Source organism: Acanthisitta chloris, unplaced genomic scaffold (genome assembly GCF_000695815.1).
Source record: "Acanthisitta chloris isolate BGI_N310 unplaced genomic scaffold, ASM69581v1 scaffold2146, whole genome shotgun sequence".
Classification (NCBI taxonomy): domain Eukaryota; kingdom Metazoa; phylum Chordata; class Aves; order Passeriformes; family Acanthisittidae; genus Acanthisitta; species Acanthisitta chloris.
In genome coordinates this window covers 145,899-164,315 of record NW_008679619.1, presented here as the reverse complement: position 1 = coordinate 164,315, position 18,417 = coordinate 145,899, and the positions used below count along the sequence as shown (strand labels likewise).

The 18,417-nt window shown below is 39.9% G+C and overlaps 1 protein-coding gene across 1 annotated transcript in view; it reads right to left on the bottom strand.

Annotated features, from left to right (window-relative positions):
• Positions 1-4,735: 4,735 nt before the first annotated feature.
• SERGEF (secretion regulating guanine nucleotide exchange factor) overlaps positions 4,736-18,417 on the bottom strand; it is a gene marked incomplete at its 5' end in the record, with an annotated part of 158,170 nt that continues 144,488 nt past the window's right edge. Inside the window, one exon of the mRNA XM_009077371.1 lies at positions 4,736-4,902. Within this exon, the coding sequence (XP_009075619.1) occupies positions 4,736-4,902 (167 nt within the window). The remainder of the gene's footprint in view (positions 4,903-18,417) is intronic.

Here is an 18,417-nt window from a genome sequence, read left to right as displayed (position 1 = left end):
GCTCAAGAATGTGCCTGACTTCAGTCCTTCAGCATCTAAATGGGTTACGAAATAACAACAGCTTTACACACACAGTGTCTCCAAATTAACTTCAAAGACACATATGATAAAGAACTCCAGTTTCAGTTCTGTTCATCCAACAGAAGGTGACTGCCATGCAACCAAAGCACTTCAGTTCAAGGCTATCAAATCATTCTTTCTAACATGGAGGAAAACATGTAAGATCAGTATTTATCATGAAATAAGAGTAGCACAAAAGCTAAAAGAACAAAGCACGTATTGCCTCTTTTTATCACGATATTGATACATCAAAAGCTATAATGTCCAATTATTCTCATGTCAGCTAGAGTTTGCAGCAAATTCAGTGTAAACACCATTTTTTCTACTGTGTGCATTTTGAACTGCAATCGAAACCACGTGAGGTGATTTACCCCAGGCTGCATCCATTCCAAACCCTTGGGAAACAAGACTTCAGTGTTTTTCCCTTCACAGAATTTTCAGCTGCTCTGAACTATGAGCTGGTAGTAAATAGCATGAGCATGAGTCAAATCCTGATAAAAATTTCTGGAATCCTTTTTAAGAAAATATGTAGCTAAAAGAAAAGGCAGAAGACTTGCCATATGTCATAAAAATATCAAAATTGCTAGGAGAACACAGGGACAAAGATCTGTCATCATCTTCATTTCTCATACAGGGGAAAAGGAACTGGAAGTCCCAAAATTACTTAGGTCTTGTTTGACTCAGATCCAGAGTTCATGGAATTTAATGGCAAAAAATAGTAAGTATTTGTTTAAGTGCTGGACGAGATCACAGGCCTGATCAAAATAATTCTGGGAATGGAAGGTGAGAGCAGATGTTGCTGTTACAACTGAAGAGAACTGGAAATTTCCAGGTGTGCTATGAATGAGAAAAAACCCAGTGCAGGTCAATAATTCACATTGTTAATAAACAGTGGAAGAGAGGGAACAATGCCATACAAGAAACAGAATAGCTTGTCTCTCATCCCACTCTCACCACACCAGCAGGCTGGAATACTGCTATCCCTGTGAGATTATTCAGTCTTCAGGACCTCTATCTTGAACCTGTCTTCCCCCTCCTTTTCCCTATGTTGTAGCTGACTATGTCAGGCTCTCTACTGCCATTCATTTAAATATTTTCCCATGGTCTCCTTTCTCCTGTACATTCAAACTGACCTCCTTCATCTGTTTCCCATCCTCATCTTTAAGTCTTACGACTCAAAACATGTCATATAAAGCACAATCAAATCACATTCTCCCCCACCCCCAATTTCTCTGTGCTCAAGTCACACAGCTGAGTAAAAGCTCCTGTCACTCCTGCAGAAGTGACCTGCATGAAGTGCTTGCAGATGGCAACACCTAGTTAGACATCAAAAGGACTGACAACATTGCAGATAGAGGAGGGAAGTCAGTGTCATAAGAAGTGGTGACTGGGCAAACCAGAAGAAAGGCAGGACTCAATTTTTCTTTCAAATGAGTACACTTTGAATACAGGGTCCAACATTCAAGCACAAGAGGATCAAGTCACTCAGGAATGCTACGCAAAGTCAAATAACATCAGTGACCACCAAGTGGCTCAAACAAATCCAAGAGGCAGAAACTTCTGATACAACACGTGCAGCATCCTACCAACATTCTTCAGAATGGAACAGGAGTGTCTTGTGCAGGTGCACATGGAGGTTGCACAAGTAACAACTGCAGGTCTCCCAGGACTTCAAACAACAGAAGGGCACACAACAACTTCCTTCTCCCCCTCCACCCAGGAGCCTGAAAACTCTCTGAACTGAAAGTCAAGAGTTCACAACTTGTACTCCCTCATGAATGTCAGCTCACTGGCAGGTTTGCTTATCTTCAGAACATGGGAGGGGAGAGCAGCTGCACAGGCACTTGCTTACCTTGTTCCAGTGTCTTTTTATAAATATATATATATTACAAACCTTGTCAGTTTAAATGCATCTGAACCTGGAGTGCTTACATAAAAGACTTGCCTTGTTTAGCACGGTAGACCTGCTAAAAGAACTCTGTCTTTGTATGAACTGCAGAAGCATTGGCATAGCACACTGGCTCTGCATTTTGCCTTGCAGAGACTGACCTTCTCCATCAGGACATCAACAGGCAACAGTCATAAGCTCTGGACACCAGAAGGGAAGAGGTTGTTTTCCCCACTTGACTAATCAGGACCTTTTCACTGTGTGCTCCCTTCTTTACAGAGAAAGCCTCAGCTGACTTTGTACAGTGCTTTATTCTGCAAACAAAGCTACTGACATACGAAACGGCATTCATTTCTGAAAGAATGAGCAACAACTTGGTTCTGATATTCAACCCAGTACCTTCTACCATGAATTTTAATCATTCCTCAGTCTACAGCAGCATCTAGAAGTTCTAACCAATAACAAAGCATTCAGTATGTCAAGACAAGTCATTACTTCCCCAAGTTTTCAATCTATACAGGCATGACAAAGGAGAGAAAATGCAGTTCTTGCCTTTCAAAGATGAAGATTAGATGCAGATACGAAAGACCAGAGCAGGGCCAGGAACAAACTGAAGTACTCCTTTCTTTCCTCACCTCATCACCCCAAATCATTCTTTGTGTTCCAAAAGTGTGTTCGTGCTACAGGTGTGAAAAATTGAAAAACACTTCAAATAACCAATTCTTTCTTACATAATTGGTTAGATTCCTCTGGAATGAACTGCAGCAGCAGCACACACAGTCAGAATATGTCCAGTACAGTAACCCTGATGTAGGGCACACGTACTAGCTGTGATTGATCATGGAACAGAATTATTTAGAGGACATGACTACTGAAACAAGAGAACATGTTTATTTGGTACACAGAGTCTGGAGGAAAACAAAAGTAGAAACCTCGGACAGGACTTCCAAAAAAAGCATTAGGAACTGTTCGGTGCATACAATAGAGAGGCTCTGGAATCCAGAAAATGGCATTGAGGACAGTCAATAAATAGCAACTTAGATAATTAAAAGTGCAAGAGGTCACAGCCCAGAACAGTATATTGCCCTGAAGAACTACAAGTAACACATGGATTAAACAAACCATTTTACAACAGAAGTCTCAATTCCACTTTTGCAGAGGAGACATTCCACTATTCTTTGCAATTCTTTTGGTATCTGCAATACAGTTAAAATCAGCTTCATAGGCTGTTCAAGCTTCTCATCCATGGAATAGGAAAATAAAATACCCTTGAAAATGAGACCATGAACTATAACTGCTGTAAAACCAAAGGGTGAAAAAACCCTTGCAGCCCATATTACCACCTTAATTCCAGCCCACTCGTGTAAGCTGACACATCATTAGAAAGGCTTCCTGTCCTATTTCCTAAGATCCTTTCTCTGAGTATTTTGTAATTCTGTAAGGCTTCTTCCCTGGCAAACCTGCTCTAAAAACTAAACTGCTGTTTAGCAACAGTAGGTATCATTAAAGGTGCATTTACCACACAGTAGAATTCTCTATATTTAGGACTTGAAATACATTGAATACCACAGCAAATGTAACTATTGTGGGTGGTAAACATCCAGTTTAATGGCATCCACTGCATTTGTGTGAAAAAGCAGTTTTATAAATAGCTTCCAAAATTCTGTTCAGCATAGGCAGCAAATAATATCTGAAGCTATTTTATTTCATGCTTTTTCATTTTTCCTACCAAAACAAGTGTTAGGCCTATGTTCTCTGTCAAGCACTCACCTGGAACAAGTACTGTGAGCATGCTGTGAACAGTAACTCAGAGGGACTGAGAGACAGATGTGAGAACTAACCTGAAATTACCAGGAGCATTCTGGTCTGCCTTTTAGGCTGGAGAACTTGTAAAATCTTTCTGGTTAGATTTGATGTCTTCCTATTCCAGGCAGCTGGAAACACAGGAGCTACATTGGCTCAAACTGTCCTCAACAGTTACAACTGACTTATGCCCTCCTATTAGAACTTTTTGATTGTTTTCAAGAGCTCTTAGAAGTGTTTCTTCCCTAAGTTTCAGAAACTTCAGGTTTGGTTTGCAAGTTAATGATAATTCATGCAGCTCTGCATCCCTGTAAATCTGCAATAAACTGATGCCTGGCACAAAACATAATTCATCAGAAATATTGCTCCTTTCACAGTTTAATCAAGATAAATCTAGTTCAAAAGGGCCTCATTTCCACGTTTTGCCAGAATTCTAAATTCTGTTGTCTTTTGGGGTTTTTAATCCTTGTTTTTCTCTTTAAAATGTGTGTGTGCATCTATTTTTGTTCACTGGCATTTCTTTGTGATACAAACGATTTTCTGTGCTGGTGGGAGCTCACAACTCCAGTAGAGGTTGGCAGGTGCAACACATGCTTATGATGATGTAAAGATACAATAACAAAAGATCAACTTCTCAGACCACTTCCTCAGACTGAATTAGTTCACCAATGATAACCAAGATGTTGTGAGTGTCCTCAAAGTCTTCTCAGAAGTAGATGAAAAAGTAAATCTGTCTTCAGTTGTATTGCATCAAGGCACAATGTAGTTCTGTGGTTTGGAAAATCAATTTCTGTGACAAGAACCCATGAAAAAATTTTAACAATATTATAGTTTCCTATGCATACTCTTTCTTTCAGATGTTTAGAAAAAACATCTGTACTCCCCAACTGTTGTGTTAACCATGGGTAATTCTCTTGTAACTCTCCTGAGCTGTGCAGTCCAAAGATGTCCACCCACATCCATGATGCTATGATTTCAGGTGTGCTAAGGCAGAGCTTGACAAAGAGCCATGGAGTGTCCTGCCCCACATCCAATTAACATCTGTTTTGCATAACCAAGAGCTTTGACTGGCTTTGGGACACGAACGTTTGCTTCTGTGCCATCACCACACATCCCATGTTCGTTCCATCCCCAAGAGAAGCACTGGCCACCTAAAAGAGAAGATACAAAATACAGAATAAAGACCACAGAAACACAACAGCTTTGGTTAGTCTTGGGGAGCAGATTTCTCAAGTCAGCTCCTACTTAGGTTCTAATTCTGCTAAGGTGAGGAGAAATGGTCTGGTTCTCTTGAAAATGTAAATAAACCCAAATGAATTATTCTCCACCCAGTTCCATATTGTTAGCAACATAAGAGAGATTAAGATAACAAAGACATTTGAAAATCACTTAGTAAATACATGGCTCAGCATTTATGCAGAGCCTGCAGAAATCTCTACACATTTTAAGCACTTTCCCTGAAACGATGTGGAATCCCTGTCTTTCAAGTTCCCTCTAGTAAGCAAAACTATCATAAATCAAGCCCAGTGACTTTAATCATTCCCAGCATGACCTGCAGAATTAGGGAACACAGAGTCACAGAGCAGACAAATTACATTTCATTCCCACTTTCAAGTTCACATCTCACCTTTATCCTTTAAATACAAGTCCTTGACATTCTGACCTACTCTTAACCATCCTACCCTCTTCTGCTTGCTTTGACATCATTGCACTGTTTTATTATTTTCCCTCATTATTATTTCTTTTTGTAACATCTATTCTTTTATATCCCAAATAACGATTTGTGTATTATTATTAGCCCATAGTACTCTTTCTTGAAGCATAACATGCAAATTTTGCTCTATAAATGGCTGGCATAATAAAAAAAATCCACCAAAATCCCCTCATTCTGAGCTACAAGAGCTATTTCTTCCCCATTTTCTTTTCTTTACTTGGCTGTCAGAGACTGTGCCTGAGACTTTCTGTGATAAAAAAGAAAGCCACCCTGCCATATAATCATGTTTCTGATGCCACTGTTATTTTTGAGAAGCAGCAGGTACTAACAGCATGAAGTATCATTCTGGATTCCAAATAATGAGAAGAAAAGTGCCAAAACCCACAAAATCCAATCCCAATCACAATTTTGCTTTTCAAAATTCAGAAACAGATTATTGCAGAGCTAGCACGACCATCTTTCCTGCAAACCCTGTGACATCTCACTCTCACCTGCAATCTTTACATGTCAGGATATCAAAGTTCTCTTCTGTAATTTAGTGTAAACATTACTGAAGTTAGATGTAATTAAACAATGACATTTAATTTTCCTGTCAATCTTTAAGGTAAGGGAACACAGCAAAGCACCACTGGGACATCACAGAAGTCTAGCCAGATCTCACCTAACACAGCAGTTCTATTATGTCAGAAGGCACCTGATGTTCTCATGCCTGTGCACACACAGTACTGACAGCCCAACCCATGTCCCAAATGCTCATACATGTGCTGCAGAGAAGTACCAAAAAGTAAATGTGCAGCATACTCCATTTAAACACCAACAGATCAGAATGTTCTACAGGCTAATTGGATATTTTTTTGCAAGGTTCCAGGTAAAAATAGTCATGTAATTATTAAAAAGCAGGAAAAAGCTTAAACCCATACAAGAGACACATCACAGACCACTTATTCAAGGAAGTTGCAAATGAGAAAAGGCATTTTTTGGCACAGTTAATATGTGAACTCTGCAGAATAAGCCCACTGAGAGTGGGAAAACTGCCCAGTTTAATGAACAGGGAATGTAACATGCTTGTACATTAATAAGATAACTGTGGTAAGCTTTTTGTTATTAGACCACTAGCAACTAGTACAAAAACCTACATGCTTTTATGGAGACTCACTATGTCTGACTAAAGGATTTTTTAGCCCTTTTTGTCTGACCAGGACAAGAAAGAGAGGGGAAACCAGCAAGTTTCTGGTCACTTTGTACTCAGTGGAACATGAATGGTATAATAAATACTCAAAGAAAATGGTGCAGCAGGATATGAACCTCTCAAACTGATAAATATATCTAATGAAACATCTTCTGATGATGCTAGGAAATCCCCAGACAGGAACATCTCCCCTAAAATAAGGATCATGGAGTCCTTTCCAGCCTTTACTTCTCCAAACATATAAGAAAGGCCACCAAAATAGATTTCTCTACATGATTCCAGTCAGCTCCAAGGTTACTGAAATGGAACAAGAGTGAAAACTGGCAACAGAGAAGTAGAGAGTAACTAGGATTTATGAATGGTCTTATACAAAAATGCCTCGTACATCTATGGAAAGTCAGGCAGAAATCTGAAGAGATGAAAGGGAGGCTGACAGACAGGGAATGACAGGCCACAAAAGGGATTCTCATCACCATCAAGTCAGAATAAGGAAAACTAAAAGGCAGAGAACTTTTGCTGTGGAAATAAAAGGTCTAGTGTACTACATCTGCCTGTAGAAGAATTAGCAAAAGGTTTGTACATAGAAATAACCAGATGCTAGATTCCTATCAAAGAAACCAAATTTGCAGAGACCACACTGAGTCCGTTTTTTGGCTATAACATACTAACAATACTTGGAGGAGGACTGGGCAAAATGACTGGGGTGAAATGGCCAAGAGGGAACAAGCAGCTATGTGAATCACTGCCACAGAGGCAGTCAGTGAAGAAGGATGATAATTAAGCATCTATTAAAAAATTACATAGAAGGAATATCTACAATGTTAAAGACTGACCTTCATTAAGGGGAACTCTAGCTACCCTCAATTCTTCTTCCTTCTCCCACATTCTCCTCTTTTTTTTTTACTTTTGTTTGTTTGTTTGTTTTCTTTTTTATTGCTTCTATTCACAGTTTATTGCTGATGAAAACCTCCACACAGACCCAGCATGCCTTCACAAGAAAATCCAGTTTTTATGTCTGTGCCAGACCTTCCCAGGATAAAAGACCATTAGAATGAGCTGTATTAATACAGCTACAAATTGTTTCTAACTAGATTTAAAACAAGCACTGTAGCATGTTCTCAAACCCAGTGATTTGTGTTTGGTGAGGTGAGGGAAGGTTGCTCCATGTCACTGGTTAAGTGAAACCACATAAGAAGTCTCATTCACCTTTTCCCTTTTCAAACATGAATACTGAAAATACAAATGAAAACCATAGAACTCATAGGGCAACGCAGCATAATCCCAAGGGAATCTCAGTTGCATTCACAATCACACTAAGGAAAGTTTAGAGTAGTGCTATGCAGGATTCTTTCCCAAACATTAAAAATATTAAACATGGGGAGACAAAAATCCTTAACAACTCTATTTTCATCAAACCACAGATGAAGGGGTTGCTGCCCTCCTTCCATCCACAATAATTATCCAGGGGGTTTTCAAGGTAACTGAAGTGACAACAGCAATCTACAGGGTGATTAAACTGGAGAAAAGGATTTCTAGGTGAAATAGAACTGCATCATATTGTACAGGATTCTGGGGAAAGCAGAGTGTTTAGTCGCTCCTCATTGCTGAGTACTTTGTTCTTCAGAGGGAAGAATCAATGTGAGCAAATGAGATGCTCCAGGTGAGATTCACTGCACTTAACTTCAGCCACCTAAAAATCAAGCAACTTGGCTATAGATCATTATCCTCTAGTCTTCCTCCAGAGCCAATGGAGACATCGACATCTCTCCAACAGGCAATTCTTCTTATCCAAACACTGGTGTTAAAATCAAATCTATCTCACTTTGGTGACTTATAGAGGGAGACCAAGTGATTGTCTCAGCCTGGGCACATCAGTTTCATGCAGCTGAAGACAGGTTATGTTAAATCACATCCTTACAATCAGTCTGAAGGCAAAGCAAGGAAAACTGGAAACAAGGAAGCTGTAAATATCACCTCAGCCTAGCTTCAGGCTACAAACACTCTGTTTCTAAGGCAGCCTGTGCCCTGGAGGCTTATCACTGAAATCTTTAAAAGCTTCTCTCTTCTGTTTCTCCTCTCCCGCTCTTTCAACCACACAAACAAACAGAAGTTGGCCTTAAAGACAAGCCAAGTATCTTGAAGCCAAGCTATTCAAGAGACAACTTCACATTTTAGGGATCTGTTAGAGTGTTTTAGTACAGCTCTATTATATTGGCTCTGTGCTTTCAGCAATAATCCACAATACCTCGAAGTGTTACTGCTTTTTAACCTTAAATTAGTGCTACTCTACACATGGTTACATACAAGGTTAAAGCAGGCAGGAGATCAGCTTAGCACAAGTCAAAAGACTTTAAACAGCATCAGGGCTGGACCACAGATGAAATGCAGACATTTCAGCCACCTTCTCTTGACTACTTGAAAGCATTCAACACCTCACAAGGAACAGTGTAACACTACCCAGAAGGAGATTTAGACCGTAATTCTCCCAAGGAGTTGTAAACCACAAATTAATAAATTTCCCTATTTTTTTCAGGCCATCTGGCAGTTCAGGATGTTACATAAAATAAAATGAAAGAAATGTCCCTCAAAACTTTTGTATTTTTGATAGCAGCAATTCTGTCATTAGTGCAAAAGATTTGCAATTTTAGAATATAAGAAACAGGATTGATACCAATTTTCTGCAGAAAAACATGGAAATGTATTAATAACTAAAAGGGAAGTCTAAGCTTTCTGCAAAATCTTATTAAAGGCAAAGCTTGGAATATAAGATGACATCATCTCAAGTACTATATGGTACCTCCAAAACAAAAAAAACAACAAAGAGATTCATGTAGCATCAGTTTTCATTACGGAGCCACATTTTCAAGGAGCAAGCTGTTGTGTGCTCCAGGCAGCCCATCCAATTGCTGGTGGAGCTGTTCAGGAGCAAAACCCTCAGAAATAGGTATCTGACTCTACAGTGAGTAAGCTGGATAAAAATCAGAGGCTTTGCAGTGCTAACGCAACACACAATGTATTAAAATACAGATAAGCAGCACCATACATTTTTGATAAGTACAAAGTCATGCTGATTTCAAAGTCACCCTCCAGTGAACAATCTGCCCTCACTCAGCCTTTACATCATTAGTAGTTCTCCCCAGGCAATGGACCTAGATCACTCAGTCCCCTCCTCAGCAGTGGTTTTACACAAGTGAAAAATGAGATGACTTCAGGTCATGTGGTTCACCCTGGTACCTGGAAATAACAACTTCCAATGCCCTCAAACAGCTAATCATAACAAATGCATGAAGCCAGCACGACATGGATATCTCTGACTTGCTGCTCTAAGCCAGTATCCTATGTGAATTAATTTTTTTTCCCAGCAGAAGCACTGTTTTGGTTAGTTGGACCTTCTCTGCCTATACTTGTATATTGTGTAATACAGCAGGGACTTCAAACTGGGTCAGGGCCTCAAGGCCAACTGTCAAAATATCCAATTACAATCTACAACTAACTATTGAAGAGAGTCAGAAAATCAGCTTGAGAATACAAGATGCCTAGTATGGCCTAGGTATGTGCAGTACTGCGAAATGGAGCAATAGGGCTATACATCTCCTTTGCAATTAATTTTAGTTGGGAAAGTCCTTTAATGTCAGTGTCTGTCCCACAAGCAGCAAAGAGAAGAGCAGTGCAGAGCACATCTAATCTTTTCTGTTTCATTTCCATAGCATATGAATAGCTGAGTTACAAAATGGGAAGGGGAAAGAATCATGTTTATGATAAGATAATTTCTCAGCACACAGTGAAGGGCAATGCAGCACATCTGGCACAGCCTGGAAACTGTATATGGAGAAGGAGTCCAACATACAGCAATGCAGAGAAGTAGGGAAAAGCACAGCAAGAATGTCACTTAGCAAAAAAACCCAAACCAACCCAGGACGTGCATGCAAACATGCTGTGCATTTTCCTGTGCACTGTTTCAAGCATCAGGCAAATAACTGAGCCCATCCCCAGAGGTATCCTGCCAATTTACAATGACAATGGAAATTTTGTTCTGTTCTCACAGGGCACTTCAAAATAGGAGCTGAATGGCTCACTGCACAAATTAATATGTATCTATTTGAAAGAATCATTCTACATTACATCAAATAAGCCATGGTTTAGGTCACCATTCAGGCTAGTTTATGATGGGCTATATTTTTTCCTTCTCGGTTATGCAGTGTCATTTTGAAGCAAAAAAAAAAAAAAAAAAGATGAAGAAATTCACAAAACTATATCCTAGGGTTTCAAACCAAGAGATTTACAACCACAGATTTCTTGGGCTGCTGCACCTTTATAGCTTCTGTGGTGAAACTGAAGCCCTGTAAGATGGAGATGGTTGCTTTGCTGTTTATAGGTAGCAAGGAGAGAAATCTACTGCAAGGATTATCTGTTTACATTTCTGTTTCCACAGGGGAACACAGAAGGAACTTACTATGTCTAAAACTCACAGGTACTGCACAAGGTTTTACTTCTGGTTTTACTCAAACATGTCAATTCCTTCCCAACAGGAAAGCACCTCCAACTCAACACAGAACAAAACCTGGGCTCACGGCTTTGTGCAAGACTGAACGTAACTGGTCCACTGACAATACATGAGGATTATATCATACACGAAGCAGCTGCAGTGCAGAGAGGATTAAGCATTAAAGATGCTTTTTTTTACACCTGTAGAAGACAAGAAAATCTTTAAATTTTGCTTGCTTAAATACAGGACAAAAACACCTGACAGAAATTAGTTCATGGAGATTATTTGTCTTGAGGCTCTGAACGTGGCACTAATGTCTGTTCCATCAGAATATCAGGCTTGGCAGAGAGTGACATTCATTCTGAACTTACATCCCTGCCTCTCACAATGACAGGCATTAAATGTGTCACAGTGCTTTAACTTTGTATGACCAGAACTAGACAACCACAATCTCATCACAGAGCCAGAGACTGAAGTCTCATGACCCTCTAGATGATGTGAAGCAGAACATACAGAAAATACCTGATACTAAGTGCTTAGTAAGAGGTCATCCATGCAAAATAAAATGGAGGAAGCAGTATGTCAAAGCACATCTAGAAGAGTGCGAGTCATTCAAGTGTGCCATGGGACCATACAGTGCCATGGCCATTTGTGCCCATGTATTCTGGGTATTAAAGCATAATCATTCCAAATTTACACACACTTTAAACTGAGGTAAATGATTATGCAAAGAAAAGGTGGGGACAGCTGCAATTCATCTGACCTACAACATTACATCCAAGACCTAGAACTGAAGGCCATCTTCAGCACAGGCCTAGAGAAACAGATGAACACAGAAGCAAGAACCTGAGAACCCCCCAAACAGCATTACAGTACATGTAGCTTTCAAAGCACTAAGCAAAACATAGAGCAGGAGAAAGTACAGACAGCAAGATGAGCAGCAGCATGCAGGAGAAATGCTGCTTCCTCCTGCTTCACTGGCTGAAGCCAGAAACAAGAGGCCCTGACTGGGCTCTCAGGAACTCTCTCCTCAAGAAAGAACAGCTAGGGTGGAAAAGGATATTTTGGAAATGCTTTGGTGCTTAACATGATTTCATAAGGCAACCCTTTGTAGAGCACTGGTCTATTTACAAGAATGAGCTTTAAGGCAATCATGCAGACCAGGCTATAGAAGACTGTCATTGGCAGCTTATGAAAATACTTATGATATAAAAAGAGCTAAAAAGATATTCCATATGGTCACATTTATCTACAATTTCTTCTTATCTAACTGCTATTCTCTTCCCCTGAAGGGCTGTTTGCACTGAACAAAAGTGAGCCTTCTGGGGTCTGTCTCTGAAGGTGTCCTTTTCTGCAGAATATGATTCTCTCAGAACCAAGAACTGAAATGTGTAAACCTTCCACATGGACATCTAATGTAAAATAGCTTTGTGTTTAAATGGGCTTTAGTTTGGCCTTTCCCCTTTCATTTTCCTGTATCAAGGCTGCATTTTGGTCAAATTTCAAGACACGACATGAATGTGCATTACTGCTGAGTGAAATCTAAAAAAACTACTTGTTGATATTAAACAAGTGAGGGCATTTTTTTCCCCCCATGCTTAACCATTAATCTGAGATGAAGTCCAGCAGTCATAAGCCAGAGTGTTAGAAATGCAAAGAGAAAAATCAAGGAAACAAGTGGTCACTGGGTTTCTCAGTTTCCATCTTACTGACTGAACTAGTAGATTTTCCTCACGGCTACGCAATCGTTGCCTTAGAACAAAAGTAGTTGCAACTCAGCAGTGATGTTCCTAGGATGCCTTATTTTGCAAAGTTTCAAGTTGTAATTTCAGTGTATCAGGATGGCTCAGAGGATGGCTCCCCTGCAAGTGTCACAGTGCAGCTGTAACAGTGCCAGCACTGTAGTACATGTATACCCATGAGAGCTTTACAATACCTAGCTTGATACAAGCTATAGCACAGCAGTAGTCGGAGAGAGTTCAGGATGAACTAACCCTCCTTTCTTGGCAGGATTTGTGGATTACGTTTCTTCTGTGCTGCAACTGTTGTACTTGAGTTAACCCACTTGTATCTGGTTCAAGTGTGCCTATACCACACTGTACTGTAGTGCAAGGGCACATCTAATAAAACTCCTATGGGCCATGTGCCTTGTGTGTCTGCCTCAGTTTCTGTGCCTATTGTTACAGGGACTCTCATACTCAACACTAAATCTAAATGGGGTAACTCTAGTTCTACTCAGATACAACAAGAGTTGGGTCGTTTCAACATCTAGAAAAAGGGCAAAAAGTGAACACCTTGGTAACACTCCCACATCAACACTAATGCCACTTAGAGCCATCATTCCCCTCTATCTCATCCAGCATAGTCCTGTGAACTAATAGCATCCCTTCCAAAAAGGAAAATAGATAGTTGACAGTGCTGTGACAAAAGATGAAAGCAAGCAAAAAAAACAATAAAAACCAATCCCATGATTCAAGAAAAACACTTTTTAAACCCCCCCACAACAAAACCCCAAACAAACTGCAAAGTAATAACATTTATCTCATTTCTGTAAAGCAGAACCCAAGTGATCTAGCTCTACCCAGGAATGGTTGTAAACTGAGACAGGGGAGATTCAGATCAGCTGTTAGGAAAAATGTTTTCCCTGTTAGGCTGGTCAGGCACTGGAATAGGTTGCCCAGGGAGGTGGTGGAGTCACCATCCCTGGGAGTGTTTAAGAGGTGTCTGGATCTGGCACTGGAGGATCTGGTTTAGGGTGTAGGGGGTCCAGCAGAGTGGCAGGTCAATGGTTAGACTCAATGATCTTAGAGGTCTCCTCCAACCCTGATGATTCTGTGATTCTATTTCCCATTTCTTAAAGGTTAGGAAAAATATCAGGAATTTTAGCCATATCACTCTGTCAAGAAACTTACACAAATTAATGAGCCAAATAATGTGTACCAGGTGGAATACAGAAATTTTCTTTCCTTTCCCAGGTAAACAATAGCTGGGAAGACCAGGACCGTCAGAATAACAACTCTGTGTTGTTAGCTGTACCTTTAGAGCAATGTTTTATACTGCAGTAAGTGTTCTGGAAAAAAAATAAGCAATTAGTCAAAATTGGCTATAAAAGAAGTAGTGGGAAAATAGGCTTTGCCAGGTATAATTAAAAACAAGTATTACACCATAGGAATTAACAATGGTCAGGAGAAGAATCAAAGCAGACAGCTTCAAAAGAAGTGCCTATGAGGCAGGACTGGATCTGTTTCTCCAATCATAAGTTCAAAATTGTACATGACTGTTGAGTGAGGTCTGGAGAAATTGCTTGTTGATATTAAGCAAAGGAATAGTTCTGCCATCAATATCCGTTAAAAGCAAAGACTAGTTTGCTTAGATAAAAACAGTTTTTTACATACTTCCCTTCTGGTGCAGAACAGAGATTCTAGGCAAGATGTAAAGCACAGTTTGCAAACTTTTTTCATTTTATATCTCTATGGACAAATTTAATTCTATTGTCCTTTACTTTTATTCACTGAAATATTTAATTATGAACCCATAATTCTTGTTGAAAAAACAAAGGTGTTGAGTTTCAATACCAAGATGGCAAAATTCAAGCATTTCAAGCTACACAGAGGGCTAAAGAGAGCCCAGCCCTGGAGTGCAAACACAACTTTGCCAAACTCAGGGCAGTTAGTCAGGAAATAACCCTGCTGCAGCACAGCTTCTTCACATTGCCACCTTCAGCCTCCTCTGTAGGTCAGGTGTCCCTACAGCTACTCTTTGCACCACTCTTGCCTAATCTTCCTTAGAAGTGCACAAGATCAGGAAAGAAATGCAGTCAGAATTTGGGATGCCACTGGGTGCCAAGTAGCACCATTTGAGTTGTTCTGATGAGGAAAGGCAAACAATATCTCTGCCACATAAGGTTCATGGTACATTTTGGGGACAACTCACCACTCTGCCTCCATCAGTATTAGATGCACCTAAATTCTGAACTGGGACCAGCTCCTTAAGTAGAGGGAATCTCTCAAATCAGTCCTTGGAAAAAGGCAAGCACGAGAGTCTCCTGAGATGAAAACCTCCTGCAGTCAATACTGTGGGATGTTTCCTAAGAGTTTCTGCTCTGTTACAGGCTTTGGATGCTAGCAAAATAGCTATAGTGAAAACAGCATTCATGCATCAGGTGCAGGCATCCGAGGTTGGAAAGTAAAATCTCTCTTTGTCACAGTGCCAGGAAGAACAGCTGATGGCAGAGGGATTCATGCCAGCTCCAGAAGGTCAGAGACCAGAATGGACAATGCAAGCTGCGTCCCTGAGACACCGTTTGGCACTATCCCATCTGATCCTCTGCATAACCTCAGGGAGAAGAGGAAACTAGCTGGAATGGAGACAGCAATATCTGACACCATTTTGGAAGCACTACATCTGCCAGAGACCTGGGATAACAAAGTATTCTTCAGAATAAAAAAGACAAACAAAACAAACACCTCTATCTCTGAAAGAGTATTTGACCAAATTAAGGATTCAAGAGCTTTGTTATTTTCACTTTGGAGGAAGCAGAAATAGTGGAAATAGGGGGTCTCCATGCATTGGTCTTACTGTTCATTTCTCTGTCCATGCAGAAAGCCATTTTCTTCCATTTTATATTTGGCACTAGACTGTTTACAGAGCAGGAGCAGCTATAGAAAGCAACACAGAAAGCAAGCTAGACAGACAAGAGTTCTTTAGAATTTAAGGCTGCATTTGGCTCCATGACAAATATTTATCATTACTCCCTAAGAAAAAATAGTAACATTAAAAGCTTTCAAGTTGTGGATAATATTACTGAGAAAATAGTGTAAAAGGTTAAAACCAAATCAGCCCAAACTTCTGGTAAAACAGCAAGCTGCAGTATGCAGCAAGAAAAGCAATCCATGCTTGTGTGTTCCCAGCACTACGTATGTAACATACAATAAATTATTGCTGTACAAAGTAGTTCTCACTAACCTGCATTATGAATATGAGAGAAGCTGATTTTTCTCTTGACACTGCTGGAAAACAGAACAACCAAATATGAAGATGACAAAGTCAGACAATGCTGAGATGTTTTCTTAAATAACTTCAAACTTCTTTTCTAGTTTTGTGATAACCAATTCTGAAAATATTTCCTGTACAGTATGGCCAAGAGATCCTTACTCTTCCAGCTCACTTACTAACAGAACTGTCTCTATTCATGGGTGAACCAAAATGCCATTCTCTTGATTCTGGAGGCTTCTTAAATCTACTCAGGAATAGACGAAGCAAGAATAAGAATTTTAAGTGTCTAATCAACTTCGCAGAAGTGACTCATGTTCCCAATTCATTCAAAGAGTTAAAAATGCTATGATTCCCGAAACAAAGGGGTATTTTTTTGTCATTTTGGGGTTGTTTGTTTTGGGGTCTTTTTTTGGGGGGGGTAGTTATGAGGATAATTTCTTAGCATCACTGGGGAGGTGTGAGGGTAATTTCTTATTAGCATTTTAAAGCTCTCTGTATAACTTTTGATAAAGAAAGGTACAAATAAAGACCATAATCTTTACTTTAGAATTCCACAAAGGATACTAGAACCATCCAGGTCCAGGTATTTCAGGATGACCACAGAGACACGTGTCTTTTTTTGTCAAAAAAAAAAAAAAAAAAGGGATTGCAACACAACTGGCATCACCACACTTAACACTTGAGTTTGCAAAATGTTTGTATGTACATACACAGCCATGTATCCTACAGAAATCATGTACTCTATGTATAGTTATGGCTCTTACGTAGGCAAACAGAGGGAGAGAGAGTTTAAGGTCAAACTGTAAAGAGCTGTTTGCAACAGTAAAGTGACACGACTTTGATCCTGAAAGATGCTCTGCCCTCTTGCCACTGGTTCATTACATGCTCACAGCTCACTGTAGCACCCCTCAGAGTCAGCACTGCCCACCTCAGCACTGCTTCTGGTCCAGAACTCTTTGCTTAACACATTTCATGCTTTCAGGCCTTGCATTAGTAGCATGGCACAACACATTTCTTTCTCTGCACGCATCCCTCTGCAGCTGATCTCTATTGATCTGGAGTACCTCAGTTTCTGGAAGTGGGATTCTGTGTGCCCAAGCCCCAAAACTTCTATGGTGTATCTACTCACACGTATGTGTGCACATAGCCATCCTTCACCAAGGAGCCCAACTCACCTCATACTCCAGTGACAAACAGGCACTTTCAGAGTGGGGTTCACCTCATCCAGGGCAAATACCTGAAGTCACAAGAACTCTTCTAACCCCTTTTACCCATCTCTTTCTTGCCACTGCCTACAGATATCTGACTAGCTCAGACATATTTTAAGGTTAAAGCAGACCGACCTTGCCTCAACTGCCCAGCCCAACCTGCTTGACAAACTTGCTGTCAGAAGACATAGAGCTCTCTGAAAAATCAGATACTTCAAGGGCAAAATCAGAAACCCACTGAGACTTCAATTGCCTCAAAAATCTTTAAACAATTTTGAACATACTGATGCAAACTAATCTTCCGAAATGTCATCTATACACAGACAACTGAAAATGTTGTGCAGCTAACAGAACCTTCTGTAGCATGATGATGAGCACTGCATTAGGTGCCACTTCAGTAAACACCACACTCTATCTTCATAGTTTTAGTGCATCTTTGGGATCTAGTTCATTCCAATATACATGAAAGGCACTGCATAAATTTATTCAGCTACCTGATGGATTAAGTTTCTTCCCTATTTCTACATGAGAATTCCTATTACTATGGAGGAAAAACATTACACTTCAATAATTTCTTAGGAAATAGGAATTATTTTTATGTCTAAGTGGTAGCTATTGCTTAGAACACTTTAAATCACTGTGTTGAAATATGGTTCAAATAATTTCCGTCACTCTGATTTTCAACATCATTTCTCCTAGCCTCCATGTCTTGCTGAAATGTTGCTCATGGAACTGTTTACTCTCCAGCACAAAAGGCTATCCTTTTCAGAAATTTCTTAAGAGATCCTTCTAATTAGTTAGTCTGCAGTTCTCACACCACTTAATTTTTTTTTCATTAGCTGTTACGGGTTTTTTTATTTGGTTGGGGGTTTTATTTGTTTTAGAAAGCTCCCAAAGCTGTTGCAGGCAGAAATATTTCTTGCTCTCTCTGCAAGAGATGCTTTTTGGATGTTTTTGCTACCAAGAAATTTTTTTGCTCTCCAGGGGACAATTAAACAATGACAACATTGTATTCCCCCCAAAGCATAATTTCTATTTTTGATGACTTCATTTGACTAACATGACACTGACCAC